The 16814-nt window shown below is 59.7% G+C and overlaps 2 protein-coding genes across 6 annotated transcripts in view; both read left to right on the top strand.

Annotated features, from left to right (window-relative positions):
• RAD18 (RAD18 E3 ubiquitin protein ligase) overlaps positions 1-16814 on the top strand; it is a 49068-nt gene that overhangs the window by 26064 nt on the left and 6190 nt on the right. For 2 of the 5 annotated variants that reach the window (XM_086845536.1, XM_086845534.1), the window contains exon 13: positions 37-716. The exons of 1 other annotated variant lie outside the window; for it this stretch is intronic. Coding sequence is in view for 3 of the 4 variants with exons in the window: in XM_086845534.1 (XP_086701660.1) it covers positions 37-148 (112 nt within the window). In the remaining variant the exon portion in view is untranslated. Of the gene's footprint in view, positions 1-33; positions 717-16814 lie in introns of those variants that run through there. 2 more of the 5 variants (XM_086845533.1, XM_086845535.1) reach the window with 2 other exon arrangements.
• Positions 8754-16321, top strand: OXTR (oxytocin receptor). Its single transcript, XM_023935062.2, has 2 exons — positions 8754-9945; positions 15949-16321. The coding sequence occupies exons 1-2, from the start codon at positions 9015-9017 to the stop codon at positions 16188-16190; spliced, it is 1173 nt and encodes a 390-aa protein (XP_023790830.1). The 5' UTR covers positions 8754-9014; the 3' UTR covers positions 16191-16321.

Genomic DNA, 16814 nt, shown 5'->3' on the forward strand with positions numbered 1-16814 from the left:
AGGGCACTTGCAAACCCCTGCTTTGCATTTCCCCAGCAGCAGCAGCAGCAGCTCCGTGGCTCTGACAGGGAACAAGAGGAGGCTGCGGCGGCCGCGGATCCCCGAGAAGGGGCGAGCGATGCCCCAGGGCAAGCGGAAGAGGAGCTAGTGCCCAGCATGGGAAACACCTCCTGGCTCTCTGCCACTCTCAGACTGTCTGGGTACCAGTAAAACACTCTGTTCTCACACCCCTGCCATTCCAGCTGCCTTAATGAGCAGGCTGGTGGGTTTGCCCACAGCCCTGTGGGCCACTGATGGTTGAGGTTGGGCACAGAGCCCTGCAGGAGCCTGACCTGTGCCCAGTTCCCTTGCTGGTTCTGTGTGCTGTTCCTGCTTGCATCCTGTGCAAGCCTCACCTGCCCTCCTGGGAGCAGCTGCAGGACAGTGATTTGTTTGGGGGTGGGCAGGTCCTGGTGCTGTGGCACAGCCAGGGGAGGGAGGGATGAGGAATGTGGGGAGATTCTGTCCTACACTCACAGGTTTTTTTATACATGTTTGTGTAAACTTGCTCAGTATTATGTGTCATTATTTCAGTTTGAAGTCCTGAAACTGGAAAGAAGTCAGAAGGCTGTTGGATGTGAAGTATTGTAGCTTCCAAGCAAATAGTGACATTGAAAAGTCTGATCTTCCTTAGGAGGTGGTGGAATTTTGTGATGCAATAAAGCAGTGCAAGAAAATGAAGGAAATGCAAGAAACCTGAACGACAGGGAAGGCTTTGAAAAACAAAGCTTGTAAGCAAAATATGGAAAATACTTCAGGTGCTTTTGCTGAGCCCTGAAGTTTTGGTCAGAGCCTGTCAGTGGGAGCTTGGCAAAGAAGCCACAAAATCTGGGTGAGATTGAGGGTTGTTGTGTCTTGACTTCAGATTGTAACTGGGAAAACACAGTGTCCTCCCCGTGCTGTCCTGTCCCCTGCTCCCCTGGGCAGCTCTGCTGAGTCACTGAGTCAAGGGGCAAGTGGGAGCAGTCCCTTGTGAACAGCCAGGCTGGGAGCACAGGGCACGGCCAGAGGAGCTGACAGTGCTGACAGTGCTGGTGCACAGGGTGATGTCCAGTGCTGGGGCTGAGCATGGCCCCATCGAGGGGGAAAACCCCACCTTTGTGTTCTCTGGGTGAGTAATCATAAAGCTGCTGCCTGCTCCTGGCACCTTTTCACTGATGGTGACCGATGTTTGTCACGTCACCCACAGCTGATGCTGGTTTGGCAGTGCAGGGCTGTGAGGTCCCAGGGACCCTCTGTGGGTCCTGGGGACCCTCCATCCCACCGTGCTGTGGGTCTGCAGCAGTTCCCAGAGCGGATCCGAGGCTGATTCCCGATGGCTGGGGCTCTCTGGAGGACTGGGAGAAGGGCAGAAGCTCCCAGGGGGACCGATACTGGCAGCCAGGGTGATGCTGGGCTGGGCTGCCTTGGAAAGCTTTGGGAAGGGCTGCTTTGGGCAGGGAATCCATTCAGGAGGAAATGGATTTAGTCACAGAGTGGTCCCTGGGGCCGGGGCAGAAGGGTAAAAGTGGAAACAAAATAATCAAGAAGTAAAAATGTCCCGTTCCCCCAGCCTGGCAGCAGAGCCGTGAGAAAGGCAGCGATCCTGGGGATGGGGGAGAAGCAGAGGCACCGTGCTGGACATGGGAGCCCTGCTGGTCCCCACCCTGTGTACCCTCTGAGGTGACAGCTGGGGCTGAAACAGGAGTTTGGGGCGGGGGCCATCACCTGCTTTTGGCTTTGCAGATGTCAGGGAGCTGCTGCTGGATTGTTCTTGCCAGGCAGGAATGCCTTTGATGGCAAGGGGAATTAGCCCAGACTGTGATACCTGCTCATTGCAGTCCAGAGCAGCTGCTGCCCTGATGGCAGACTTCTCCTCCAGTTACTGAGTGACCTGGCACACACCTGGCACAGGGTGACTGTCACACAGCCTGGCACAGGGTGACTGTCACACACCTGGGCAGTGAGTGTCACACAGCCTGGCACAGGGTGACTGTCACACACCTGGGCAGTGAGTGTCACACAGCCTGGGCACTCAGTGACTGTCACACGGAGACTGTGACACCCCCTGGGCACTCAGTGACTGTCACTGTCACAGTGCTCAGGGCTGGCTCTGCCCAGGACTGGACAGGTTCCCTCGAGGCCAGGACTGGGCAGTGTGAGCTCAGGACAGGGCCATGGGCTGAGCACCCTGGGCTGGACCTGCAGCTGCTGGGGACAGGCAGGTGTCAGCAGCTCTCGACACCTCTTCTCCCAGGGTGCTGTGTTTGCTGGCAGGAGTTAAAAATAAAAACTCTTTTGGTTGAAGGAGGTTCTGTTCTGATAGAAGAACAGATGTTCTGGAGCTGGAACACCTCACCCAAAGGGAGGAATTGGAGGTGAATCAGTTACCTGCTGGGCAAGCCCAACACCAGGATCTGCTGCCCAGAGAAAAGAAAAATCACAGTTCTGTCCCACCTGGCATTGGAGCAGCCAGAGGGCCTGAAATCAAAATGATTTGGACAAGTTGGTGAGTTGGCTCCAAAACAACCACCTGGAATTAAATAAAGAAGAGGATGAATTACCAGCTTCAGGCAGGAGAAGGTAAACACATTACTGCAAATGGGAAGTAATTAGTAAGGCAGGAAAGTTTGTATAAATGTAGCTGGGCTTCATTTCTGTAGTGGAAGCTGACTGCTGTGGTTAATTGTTTGGCCCCAACAGAGGCATTCCTGGAGCCTGCACTGGGGGGGTTCATTGCAGGTACTCGGTGGGAGAGAAATGGGGGCTCACCTCTGTGGGCATTCCCAGACCCACATCTGCGTAGATACTCATATACTGAATTATCCTGAGCACTGCAGCCTCCTTCATATCACTTGGCTATGATTCTGTTGTAGTCATGAGCACCAAGCTTGATTGACTTTCCTTTATATACACATGCAAATAGCAGTAGAGTTTTTATATGAATATATAGCAAAACAGAATATATTCTGGTTTTGTTCTGGCTCTTCTATCTTTACCTAACGAAACCTCAGATAGATCTTGCTATTTATATTTTGTTCAAACAGAAAAGTGCCTCAGTTTCCTGGACAGAAGCATCAGTGTGTGTGCAGGGGTTGCAGGCAGTGCTGTGGGTGATCCATAGCTCTGAGTGTGGAAGGGTTTGGTTGATGTGCCAGTCAGCAGGAGGTGACACTGGATATGTCATTGGGTGTGCAGGTGCCATGACAGCTGGCAGTGCTGCAGGTGTGGATCCCAGTGCCACAGGCACAGCCCCAGGGCTCTGGGTCTCAGCAGCTCTGCTTTGCTCTCCATCCCTTGAGGGTGAGTGAGAGTTCAGGGCACTGCAGAGAACAGCTTAAAGTTAAACAAAAATGTACTCCTCCCCCTGAAGGCAGTAAAATTATTGTATCATCTCCCAACAGCTCCAACCTGAAGCCTTTATTAAAAACCACATGGATACATATTTCATTTATTAACTCCTTACTCGCAGGGTCTGGACAGGCTCCCTTGGTTTTATGGGCTTTGAGGCCATAATGGGATGAAGCAAGGAACATTTTAGCACAACCAGTGTCCTTGGGAGCCCTGTACAGCCCTGGCTGCTCTGGGGCTGCCTGGGGAGAGCCTCTGTCACCCTTGGCTGGGCTTGGATGTGCAGGGCAGCATGGCCTGAGTGTGCTGGGGAGAGGGAGCGGGGGAATTCCCTCCAGAAACCACAGACATCTACCCTGTGAGGCTCTGCCCAGGGCTGGGTGGGACTGTCTGATAGGATCAGCCTGGATTATGGGATCAGCAGGATCCATGGGCTGCTCTCGTGGAAATGGGTTTAAGCTTGGTTTGATCAGAGCCCTGCAGCAGGAGGTGACATCCCAGTGTGCTCTGGGATGTGTCTGCAGAGGCTCTGCAGGTTTCACATGGAGTGCCAGTGGTGGTGGGGAGGGAAATGTGGACTGGCATGGTGCCAGGGAATTCAGGCTCTTTTTCCAGGATTTAGCTCCCAAAGCTGGATGAGCCTGACTCGGGCTCCAGTGCTGGTGTGGGCTGGAGGCCATGGGAGCAGAGGCCAATGGATTTCAGTGAGTTGGGGATTCAGAGGAAATGGTTTGAAACCCATAAACCTTTCAGGGACATGATGTAAGAGGTTCTCTAACACTGAGTAAGTTCAGTGTGGTCCCAGATAAACCAAGGGAATAGAAGAAATCATCTTGATATGTGTGTGAACTCATGTAAATTCTCTTTCTGCTGTGAACACTTTCTAGAACTCCACTGCAGCATCCAAGGTGATCCTCCCTTCTCCACTCGTCTGCATCCACACAAATCAGCTTCTCTGGCTCCTTTTCCCCTCCCACTGATGTTCTGATGACTCAATTTAAAAACCTTTCCCCAGCCATGGCACGAGTCTGACAGCCAGGTTGTGTGATGGAATTCTGCAATTCTGGAACTGACCATGGGCTGCAGGTTTTTTCTCCAGTTTTTTTTAAAATTGTGATCAGTCTGAGGACTGGGTTTTTGGTTGGGGTGGGTTTTTTGTTGTTTTTCAGCTAACAAAAAGAAATACCATGGCCAGAGGACCGCGGGGGATGTGATGGATGACACAGCATTACCCAGGAATGTGTCACCTGCATCCAAACACACAGCCTGGACTGGCTTATGTTCCCTGATCAGGGAACTCAGGAACACAGAGGATTTTGTGAATGGATTTGGGACCAAATAATTCTGTGCATTGCTGGTATTTCCATGTTCTGTCTCCAAGGCCTTGTTTCCTTTGGTACAGAACATTTTACAATATTGATTTTGTATTTTTCTGGAATCAGCACACCAGCTGGGCAGCCAATCCATGGAGGAATTTGGTATCAGATTTGAGAATTTACTCATGTGCACATCTAAGAAAGATGTGGAAAAGTTGTGATTTACTGTGCCCTTAGTGTGTTCCCAAGCCTGATTCAATGGCCATGGCATTCATCAGCTGTGAGTTGAAGCAGATATGCCTTTTCCATGAGGATGTGTCCATGGCACTGCTCATCTCTGCTTTTAGCAGGTTTACCTAAGGCTTCCTGCAGGCTGAGTGCAAGAGGTGAGGACTAGGAAAGCATTCTAGGATAAAGAGAAATTGCCATGCAAGAGCAGCCAGGTACCACATGCTGTCTCTCCAGCCTGCAGAGCCTGCTGTGGGCTGCAGCTCCATCTGCAAACTGTGGCCTGGGCTTGACATTTTGCCAGACCTCTTCTGTCCTGGGGACCATAAAGTTGTGATTCCAGATAGTTATTGGAAAAACAGCTATTTCAGATCCAGCAGTAAACTGAAATGCAATTAAATTTAGCTTTATTTAGTGTTTGTGCTTTTGATTATCCCAAAGCATGTATTTTTAAAATAAAAATGTTTCCAGCTCTATGGCATCCCTGAACGTTTAAAGCTGGAAGAAGTAGGGGATGACTCAGAAAACCCTTTGATTCTCACAGGATTCTTTGCTTCAAAATCACGTGTGTTTGGGTTTTAGCCATGGAGCAGCTGCAGCTTTGCCTAAGCTGAGGGGCTGTGAGGGCCCACGAGCATCTCTGGCTGTTGGGGTAAAGCCCTGGCAGGATCAGCCAGGACAGGGCACCGGGGCTGGATGTTACCCTGAGCCCCCAGCTGTGGGATCCTCCCTGGGCTGCTCCTGCGCTCCCAGACAAGGCAGAGTGTCAGAGGATGTGGCCCTGGAGCGGTGTGGCAGTGCCATGGCACAAACAGGCTCAGTCTGGGACAGCTCTCGCCCAGCCCAGCGCCTGTGACGCGCTGCTGACTCTCTTGTGCTCCGGTCTCACACCCCTCCTGCAGAGCCCAGCTGCCAGGGGACACAAAAGCGCTCTGGGCTCTTTCCTGGCAGTCCAGGTGTGCTCTGAAGGGAGCTGGGGTCTGTGCAGTCGTGAGCAACACCTCATCCAAGGCCGAGAGGAGCGGTGGCTGCTCTGCCTCCCCTCAGGCACCATCCCACGGCTGCTGTGCCACACCTGAGTCCCCAAGGATTTCCCTCAGTGCCTGCAAGATGCTCAAGGAACCGAGCAGAAGTGAGAGCAAACCTGTCCTTGTCTGCACTGGAGCCAGGATTTCAGCCCCAGTCACCTCCTCCCCCAGAGCTCTCCCAAAAGCAGCAGAAGAACAAAAAAATGATGGCACGTGGTGAGCTGCGCTGCGCAGAGATTCCCACAGCAGTTTTATTGCCTGAACGAGCAATAACGTGAACCCTGGAGGGGAGAACGTGCCAAAGTATTTAACATTTCTACATCTTGCGTGGAGCTGAAGCTTCCCAAAAACCTTTAAAAATAGCTGCAGGGATGTTTGTTCAGGGCCTAAGGCTGGGCTGAGGAGGATTTGAGATGGGACTTGAAGTGGGGAGCAGAGGGTGATGATCCTGGGGCCTTTGGGGCTGCTGCACTGAGGGGTTCCATACTGGCCTGGGAGGCTTCCATGCCCTTCTGAACATCCCAGCTGCACTTTCAGCTTCTGGATCCCTGCTAGGGAGCCTGAAAATGGGGACAACCATTGTGCTGATGGGCTGGTGACAAACGGTGTCACTCACAGCTACTGCTCCTTCTTTTATAGACAAAATACTCCAAAATCTTCCTCCTGAAAGAGAAGGGGAGTTCTTGGTGGGTGTGTTAACAGCCAAGTGACCAAGGCCAGAGCCTGCTCCTTGGACAAGGCTGGGCCAGCACCTGTGGGGGACCTTCCTTGAGGGACCTTCCCCAGGGGACCTTCCTGGGGGACCTTCCCTGAGGAACCTTCCCCAGGGGACCTTCCTGGGGGACCTTCCCTGGGGGACCTTCCCCAGGGGACCTTCCCCAGGGGACCTTCCTGGGGGACCTTCCCTGATGAACCTTCCCTGTGGAACCTTCCCTGTGGGACCTTCCCCAGGGGACCTTCCCTGGGGGACCTTCCCTGGGGGACCTTCCCCAGGGGACCTTCCTGGGGGACCTTCCCTGGGGGACCTTACCCAGGGGACCTTCCTGTGGGACCTTCCTGGGGGACCTTCCCTGTGGGACCTTCCCCGGCGGCAGCTCCGGCAGCTCGGGCAGGGCCGGGGCTGAGCCCGGTGCGAGCTCCCTCTCCGCTGGCTCCGGAGAAGCGATACCGGGGGCTTTGGGCTCTCGGGTGCGCTGCCGGCCCATCACCGCAGCCTCGCTCCGCCGCTGCCCCGCACCGCCCCGGGGAACCGGGACTGGGGAACCGGGACTGGGGAACCGGGACTGGGGAAACCGGGACTGGGGAACCGGGACTGGGGAACCGGGGCTGGGGAACCGGGACTGGGGAACCGGGACTGGGGAACCGGGACTGGGGAACCGGGACTGGAGAACCGGGACTGGGGAACCGGGACTGGGGAGCTGAGACTGCAGAACCGGGACTGGGGAACCGGGACTGGGGAACCGGGACTGGGGAACCGGGACTGGAGAACCGGGACTGGAGAACCGGGACTGGGGAACCGGGACTGGGGAAACCGGGACTGGGGAAACCGGGACTGGGGAAACCGGGACTGGGGAACCGGGACTGGGGAAACCGGGACTGGGGAACCGGGGCTGGGGAACCGGGACTGAGAGAACCGGGGCTGGGGAACCGGGACTGGGGAACCGGGACTGGAGAACCGGGACTGGAGAACCGGGACTGAGAGAACCGGGACTGGGGAACTGGGACTGGGGAACCGGGACTGGGGAACCGGGACTGGGGGAACCGGGACTGGGGAGCCGGGACTGCAGAACCGGGACTGGGGAACCGGGACTGGGGAACCGGGACTGGGGAAACCGGGACTGAGAGAACCGGGACTGGGGAACCGGGACTGGGGAACCGGGACTGCCCGAGAGGAGCGGGGCTGGGGGCACCGGGGCCACCGGGCGGGTGCGGGACCGGCCGCGCTTCGGTGCGGGGCGATGCTGGGGCGGGTCCCGGTCCGGGGGTGATGCTGGGCTGGGTCCCGGTCCGGGGGCGATGCTGGGGCGGGTCCGGGGGTGATGCTGGGCTGGGTCCCGGTCCGGGGGTGATGCTGGGCTGGGTCCCGGTCCGGGGGCGATGCTGGGGCGGGTCCGGGGGTGATGCTGGGCTGGGTCCCGGTCCGGGGGTGATGCTGGGGCGGGTCCGGGGGTGATGCTGGGCTGGGTCCCGGTCCGGGGGTGATGCTGGGCTGGGTCCCGGTCCGGGGGCGATGCTGGGGCGGGTCCGGGGGCGATGTTGAGCGGGTCCGGGGGTGATGCTGGGCTGGGTCCCGGTCCGGGGGTGATGCTGGGCTGGGTCCCGGTCCGGGGGTGATGCTGGGGCGGGTCCCGGTCCGGGGGTGATGCTGGGCTGGGTCCCGGTCCGGGGGTGATGCTGGGCTGGGTCCCGGTCCGGGGGTGATGCTGGGGCGGGTCCCGGTCCGGGGGCGATGCTGGGGCGGGTCCGGGGGCGATGCTGAGCGGGTCCGGGGGTGATGCTGGGCTGGGTCCCGGTCCGGGGGCGATGCTGGGGCGGGTCCGGGGGTGATGCTGGGCTGGGTCCCGGTCCGGGGGCGATGCTGAGCGGGTCCGGGGGTGATGCTGGGCTGGGTCCCGGTCCGGGGGCGATGCTGGCGCGGGTCCCGGTGCGGGGCCAGCGGCCGCGGGCGGGCCCCGAGGGGCCGGGCGGGTCCCGCCTCTGCCCCCCGCCCCCGGAGCTCGGCCGGCCCCTGCGCCGGGACTGGCGGCGGGGCAGCAGCGGGAGGAGACACCGAGAGAGCGGCGGGGGGACCGGAGGAGCCGGCACCGGGACACGGGGACGGGCGGGCACAGAGAGCCACACGGCGGGGAGGGAAGCGCCGGGAGGGGGACGCGGAGAGCGGCGGAATATTGAGAACCGGAGAGACACGGACAGAGAGCGGCGGGGGCACCCGGCTACCGCACACGAACGCATCGGTAGAGGCTCTGTGCCCGCTCTGTGCCCGCTCTGTGCCCGCTCCGTGCCCGCTCCGTGCCCGCTCCGTGCCCGCTCCGTGCCCTCACCTGCCCCAGCTCGATGCGGGCCGGCGCTGGCCATGGAGAAGCTGTACCTGGCGGGGAGCAGCACCTGGACCATCAACAGCTCCCTGGGGAACGGCAGCCTCCGGCTGGAGAACCCGAGCGCCGGCAGGAACAGCAGCGCCGACCCCCTGAAGAGGAACGAGGACATGGCCAAGGTGGAGGTGACAGTCCTGTGCCTCATCCTGTTCCTTGCCCTGACCGGCAACCTGTGCGTGCTCCTGGCCATCCACACCACCCGCCACAAGCACTCCCGCATGTACTTCTTCATGAAGCACCTGAGCATCGCTGACCTGGTCGTGGCCATCTTCCAGGTGCTGCCCCAGCTCATCTGGGACATCACCTTCAGGTTCTACGGGCCAGACTTCCTCTGCCGCTTGATCAAGTACTTGCAGGTAGTGGGAATGTTTGCTTCCACCTACATGCTCCTGCTGATGTCCCTGGACCGGTGCTTGGCCATCTGTCAGCCGCTGAGGTCCCTGCACAGGAGAGCTGACCGTGTCTCTGTCCTCCTCACCTGGCTGCTGTGCCTGCTGGTCAGCATCCCTCAGATCCACATATTTTCTCTAAGGGATGTGGGCAATGGGGTTTATGACTGCTGGGCAGATTTCATCCAGCCCTGGGGACCGAAAGCCTACGTTACCTGGATCACCCTCATGGTCTATATCATCCCAGTGTTGATGCTGAGCATCTGCTATGGCTTAATCAGCTTCAAAATCTGGCAGAACGTGAAGCTAAAGACGGCTCACGGGCCCAGCGTGGGTCTGGGCTCAGGCTCCCGCGGCGGGATGGTGTTTGCCAGGGTCAGCAGTACCAGGCTCATCTCTAAAGCCAAGATCCGGACGGTTAAAATGACCTTTATCATCGTGCTGGCGTTCATAGTGTGCTGGACTCCGTTCTTCTTCGTGCAGATGTGGTCTGTGTGGGACACCAACGCCCCGCAGGAAGGTACAGCTCCCCTCCCTCGCTCTGCTGGCCTTGGCTCTGCCCAGCGCCCCGGGGACACCCACGGCACCAACTGCTCCGGCCTGGGTTTGGCGGGTGGCAGGGAGATGGGAGAAAGTCCTGAACACGGAGAAAAGCCCCGGCAGGCAGCAGTGGCTCGAGGGCTGCCGTAGCTCTGGCAAATTCCGGGCCCCTGCGGCTCGGGGGCCGGGCACGGAGATGGTGGTGGCTGTCCCTGGGTGGCGACTGTCCCTGCGTGGTGGCTGTCCCTGGGGGTTATTCTGGGGTCCCTGGAGATTCACTTCCCACCCTGGCTGCTGGGACATGCTGCAGGCTGGGAGCACAGGAGAAGCTGCACAGCCTGACTTCCTTTCCTTTCCTTTCCTTTGTTGTATCGTTTTTTCCTCACTGATTTTTTGCTTTCTACTCTTGGCCTCTTCTCCCTCTCCACCCCGGAACTATGCTGCTGTTATTTTATCTCTGACTGGAGCACGATTCCCGTAGAAAACCCCTGATTTGTGAGCAAAACCTTTTCCTAAAGGTGTGGTGTCACGGATTTGGCATTTTTGATATTTGGGCTGGCTGCTTCTGTCCCCAGTGTCACCCACCCTGCTCTGACACGGCTGGAGCTGGGCAGGTCTGTGCTGTCCCCGGCAGACGGGAGAACCGCCTGGTTCCTCATGAAAAGCTCTCCGTGACTTTCTGAGGTGGGAGAAAGGGCAGAAAAGCGCACCCAGGGATGCCCTCGGAGCGCCTTGGCCAGACTGAGCCAGGCTCTAGGGAAGTGCCGAGCCTGCAGCCGAGAGCAGCCCGGGGCAGCTCCCAGGGCACGGCAGAGTGCCCAGCCCAGCTCTCCGCCCTTCCCGAGCCTGTCCCGAGCCTGTCCCGAGCCTGTCCCGAGCCTGTCCCGAACCTGTCCCGGGCCTGTCCCGAGCCTGTCCCGAGCCTGTCCCGGTCCTGTCCCGAGCCTGTCCCGGGCCTGTCCCGAGCCTGTCCCGAGCCTGTCCCGGGCCTGTCCCGAACCTGTCCCGAGACTGTCCCGAGCCTGTCCCGAGCCTGTCCCGAACCTGTCCCGAACCTATCCCGAGCCTGTCCCGGGCCTGTCCCGGGCCTGTCCCGAGCCTGTCCCGGTCCTGTCCCGAGCCTGTCCCGAACCTGTCCCGAGACTGTCCCGGGCCTGTCCCGGTCCTATCCCGAGCCTGTCCCGAGCCTGTCCCGGGCCTGTCCCGGGCCTGTCCCGGGCCTGTCCCGAGCCTGTCCCGAGCCTGTCCCGAACCTGTCCCGAGACTGTCCCGGGCCTGTCCCGGTCCTATCCCGAGCCTGTCCCGAGCCTGTCCCGGGCCTGTCCCGAGCCTGTCCCGAGCCTGTCCCGAGCCTGTCCCGAGCCTGTCCCGGGCCTGTCCCGGGCCTGTCCCGGCCGCTCAGCGCCCCGTGTCCCGCAGCCCGTGTGCTGTGCTGTGCCCCTGTGCCCCGGGCTGCCCGCACAGCCAGGCGGGTGTGCTCTGCCTCTCCCGCTGCTCCCGGCCCCGTGCATTTCAGGAGAAGTGGAATGTGGCTCATGCACCTCCCTGGGTGCTCCAGGGGTTTTCCATCGGCTCAAAACTTCCACTTCCTAGACGGGCTCTGGGGTGAGGCAGCGGCCCTCCCTCGTGCTGGGTTTTGATCTGGATTTCTATCCCTCCCTTCCCAGCACACAACCCTCGGCAGCTCCCAAATCCCCGCTGCTTTGCTGACCCTTGTTGGACAGGATTTGTCCATCCCAATCCTTCTGGCTGTGTGGGGAAGCTTTCCCTTGCTCGCCCTGTGCAGTAGGACTTGCAGCACTTTTCCCTTTCCCTCTCCCTTTCCCCATTTAATTTTCCCTCTCCCTTTCCCTCTCCCTTTTCCCGTTTAATTTTCTCTTTCCCTTTCCCTCTCCCTTTTCCCGTTTATTTTTCCCTTTCCCTTTCCCTCTCCCTTTCCCTCTCCCTTTTCCCGTTTAATTTTCCCTCTCCCTCTCCCTCTCCCTTTCCCTTTTGTTTCCCTCTGCTTTAAGGCACCGAGGGATCTCCAGCCCCAGCAGGCTGTAGCGCTCCCCTCTCCATCTGGTTCCTGTGTGCGGCCGCCCGGGGCTGCGGCACAGCCTGGGAGCTCTGCCAGGGCTCTCGCTGGGGGTTTTCATGGCCTGGGGAGAAGGAAGCGCTGGGAGACCGCAGCCCTTCCCTGCAGGCTCTCCTCCTCCTGCTGGCTGCCCAGAGCGGCGAGGAGCCCAGCAGAGCCAGAGCTCTGTGCAGGGGACACGGGCTCTGCCTGCAGCATCCCCCAGCCATGCCCTGCTCCCCTCCCTCCGCCCGGGGCTGCGGCCCGGCAGCACGGTGGGGTGCAGGAGAGCCGTACCCCGAGCTGGGAAGGGAATGTGGCTGTTCTCACCTCACACCTGTGTGGGCACAGGAGGAGGAGGAGGGCGGGGGTGCCAGCGGCAGTGGGGGCACGGCTGCGCCCCAGTGAGCTGCACTGGGGGCGACTGGTCAGGCAGCAGAGACCCCCTTAGGCGGCCACACAGCCCAGAGCCTCCGCAGGGCGGGTTGGAGCCACACGATGTGATCCAGGGGCTTGGAAGGAGGCTCCTGCTGCACACCCCTCACACCTGCGGGACTCAGAGCTGGCTCACGGCCCGTGGGGACCGCAGCAGGGCTGGGAAACAGCACGGCTGCTCTGTCACGAGGGCTGGGAGCCATGCATGTCACCCCCTCATCCCATCCCCTGCTCTGGGTGTTTGCAGCAGAGCCCCCAGCCCTGCTCGGACACAGCCCGAGCCTCTGCCCGCAGCTCCGGACACCCCGGCAGCGGGGAGTGCCTGGGGACACCCTGGGGACACCCTGGGGACACCCTGGGGACACCCTGGGGACACCCTGGGGACACTGTGTCACACCCCAGGGACACTGTGTCACACCCCGGGGACACTGTCACACCCCGGGGACACTGTGTCACACCACAGGGACACTGTCACACCGCAGGGACACTGTCACACCCCGGGGACACTGTCACACCCCAGGGACACTGTCACACCGCAGGGACACTGTCACACCCCGGGGACACTGTGTCACACCACAGGGACACTGTGTCACACCGCAGGGACACTGTGTCACACCCCGGGGACACTGTGTCACACCGCAGGGACACTGTGTCACACCCCAGGGACACTGTGTCACACCCCGGGGACACTGTGTCACACCACAGGGACACTGTCACACCCCGGGGACACTGTCACACCCCGGGGACACTGTCACACCCCAGGGACACTGTCACACCCCGGGGACACTGTGTCACACCCCAGGGACACTGTGTCACACCGCAGGGACACTGTGTCACACCGCAGGGACACTGTGTCACACCCCGGGGACACTGTGTCACACCCCGGGGACACTGTGTCACACCGCAGGGACACTGTCACACCCCGGGGACACTGTGTCACACCCCAGGGACACTGTGTCACACCCCGGGGACACTGTGTCACACCCCGGGGACACTGTGTCACACCACAGGGACACTGTCACACCCCGGGGACACTGTCACACCCCGGGGACACTGTGTCACACCCCGGGGACACTGTCACACCTCGGGGACACTGTGTCACACCCCAGGGACACTGTCACACCCCAGGGACACTGTGTCACACCGCAGGGACACTGTGTTACACCCCGGGGACACTGTGTCACACCCCGGGGACACTGTCACACCCCGGGGACACTGTCACACCCCGGGGACACTGTGTCACACCCCAGGGACACTGTGTTACACCCCGGGGACACTGTGTCACACCCCGGGGACACTGTCACACCCCGGGGACACTGTCACACCCCGGGGACACTGTGTCACACCCCGGGGACACTGTCACACCCCAGGGACACTGTCACACCCCAGGGACACTGTCACACCCCGGGGACACTGTGTCACACCCCGGGGACACTGTCACACCGCAGGGACACTGTCACACCCCGGGGACACTGTGTCACACCGCAGGGACACTGTGTCACACCCCAGGGACACTGTGTCACACCCCAGGGACACTGTCACACCCCGGGGACACTGTGTCACACCCCGGGGACACTGTCACACCGCAGGGACACTATGTCACACCCCGGGGACACTGTCACACCCCGGGGACACTGTGTCACACCCCGGGGACACTGTCACACCGCAGGGACACTGTCACACCCCGGGGACACTGTCACACCCCGGGGACACTGTGTCACACCCCGGGGACACTGTCACACCCCGGGGACACAGCTGGCTGGTCGCAGCACCCCTCGGGGGTCTCAGGTGTTCCAGCCAGGGACAGGAGCCATGCACCCTCCGGACCTGGCCTGCAGCAAGCTCCCTGAGATTGGATTTGCCTCCTGCGGAGCGGGAAGGGCTGAGTCAGCCCTGGCTGGGGCTTTTCTAGTGAGTAGAAACGCTGTGATGAATTCCAGCTCTTGTGCCGGGATCTGTAACCACTCCGCATGGAATGAGTTTTTAGCATGTGCTTGAAATTAAAAGTAGTTGGAGCAGACATCACAGGAGCAGGAATTACTCATCCATTGGCTAAAGGTGAAATTGGAAGCTAACATTTATAACATTTCTGCACTGGGCTAAGAAGTGCAAGTGGATTTTTGCAGAGGCACGAAGGGCAGGAACAGCCAAAGCCAGCATGTTCATCCCCGCTGCTCCTCTGGGAGCAGGGATGAGCTGGACCACCGGCAGCAGGATGAAGGCTCCATCTCCTCCTGCAGCCCCTGCATGGAGGGAACGTCCCCCCCTGGCCCGGTGCCATGGCAGATGCCAGTCCACCATCCCCCTGTCAGCAGGAGTGCTGATCCAGCCGCTCGGGTGGGACAGTGGGTACCCTGTGCTCCGGGGACAGCAGCCAGAGATTTGATGTCCCGGCACTGCACGGCCACCGCTCCCGGTCAGCGGGGGATGATGCCAGGCTCCGGGCCTGATCCGTGATGGGGGAATGGCTGTTCCTCCTGGCAGAGCGCTGCGTGGGGAAAAACAATGCGGGGAAAGAAAGATAACTGCAGAAAGGTGCTGGGAGAGCACCGGGCAGAGGGCTCGGACAGGCCGGGGCTGGGCTGGGGGGACGCCAGCACGAGCGGCTGCAAACCGAGAGCCGGACCCAGATCATCTCAGGGTAGGAATGAGATGATCGTGAGTCTAATCAAACACAGAGATACAGAGATACAGAGATACAGAGACACAGAGATACAGAGATACAGAGACACAGAGATACACAGATACACAGATACAGAGATACACAGATACAGAGATACACAGATACAGAGATACACAGACACACAGACACACAGATACACAGACACACAGATACACAGACACACAGATACACAGATACACAGATACACAGACACACATATACACAGATACAGAGATACACAGATACAGACACACAGATACACAGATACACAGATACACAGACACACAGATACACAGACACACAGATACACAGATACACAGATACACAGATACAGAGATACACAGATACACAGACACACAGATACACAGACACACAGATACACAGATACACAGATACAGAGATACACAGATACAGAGATACACAGATACAGACACACAGATACACAGATACAGAGATACACAGATACACAGACACACAGACACACAGACACACAGACACACAGACACACAGATACACAGATACACAGATACACAGACACACAGACACACAGATACACAGACACACAGACACACAGATACACAGATACACAGACACACAGACACACAGATACACAGGTACAGAGCCGCTCCTTGCCATGGCCACTCCAGGGGCTCTCCTCACTGTGGGCACCTCAAAGGGCGAGTGTGCCAGTGCTGCGGGACAGCTCTGACAGACAGCTCTGACAGACAGACAGCCCTGACAGACAGACAGACAGCTCTGACAGACAGACAGCCCTGACAGACAGACAGCTCTGACACCGTGCCCTGACACCACCGTGCCTCTGTCCGCAGCCTCCCCCTTCATCATCGCCATGCTCCTGGCCAGCCTCAACAGCTGCTGCAACCCCTGGATCTACATGCTCTACACCGGGCACCTCTTCCACGACCTCCGGCGCCGCCTGCTCTGCTGCTCCGCGCGGTACCTGAAGGCGCGGCCGGGCTGTGAGCTGAGCAAGAAGAGCAACTCCTCGTCCTTCGTCCTCAGCTGCAGGAGCACGAGCCACAGGAGCTTCGTGCAGCCGCCCAGCTCCTGAGGCCATGGGCAGCCGGGACTGGAGCCTGCGCTGCCTCCCGAGCCTCCCGCGGAGAGCCGGGGGCTGGGGCCCGGACAGGAGGGGTCTATAAACGGGAGTGAATTGTCTGTCAGCATGTACAGAGCGTTATTTAACCGAGACCGGACGGGCGAGGAACGCTGCCTGGGATTCGACAGCAGGAACCTGCTCCTGAGCCCCACACCTGACATCAGTGGCTTAGGGATGCACCCGGAGGGACAAATGATGGGGCTCCGCTGGCCAGGGGCGGTGCATCCGGAGGGATGGGTGGCAGATGGGTGGCAGATGGGTGGCAGCCCTGCTGCACGGCTGGGCACTGTCCCTCCTGCGCCTGCAGCAGATCCTGCAGGATGCCAGCGCTGGCACCGCGCTCTCAGCACGGCAGCACTCGCTTCGCTTGCAGCCCCGTCCCTGCAGCGCTGCACCATGCCCTGCAGCCCTGCACCATGCCCTGCAGCCCTGCAGCCCTGCACCGTGCCCTGCAGCCCTGCAGAATGCCTGCCCTGCAGCCCTGCAGCCCTGCACCATGCCCTGCAGCCTTGCAGCCCTGCACCATGCCCTGCAGCGTGCCCTGCAGCCCTGCAGCCCTGCAGAATGCCTGCCCTG

Source organism: Cyanistes caeruleus, chromosome 11 (assembly GCF_971803275.1).
Source record: "Cyanistes caeruleus chromosome 11, bCyaCae1.hap1.1, whole genome shotgun sequence".
Lineage (NCBI taxonomy): Eukaryota > Metazoa > Chordata > Aves > Passeriformes > Paridae > Cyanistes > Cyanistes caeruleus.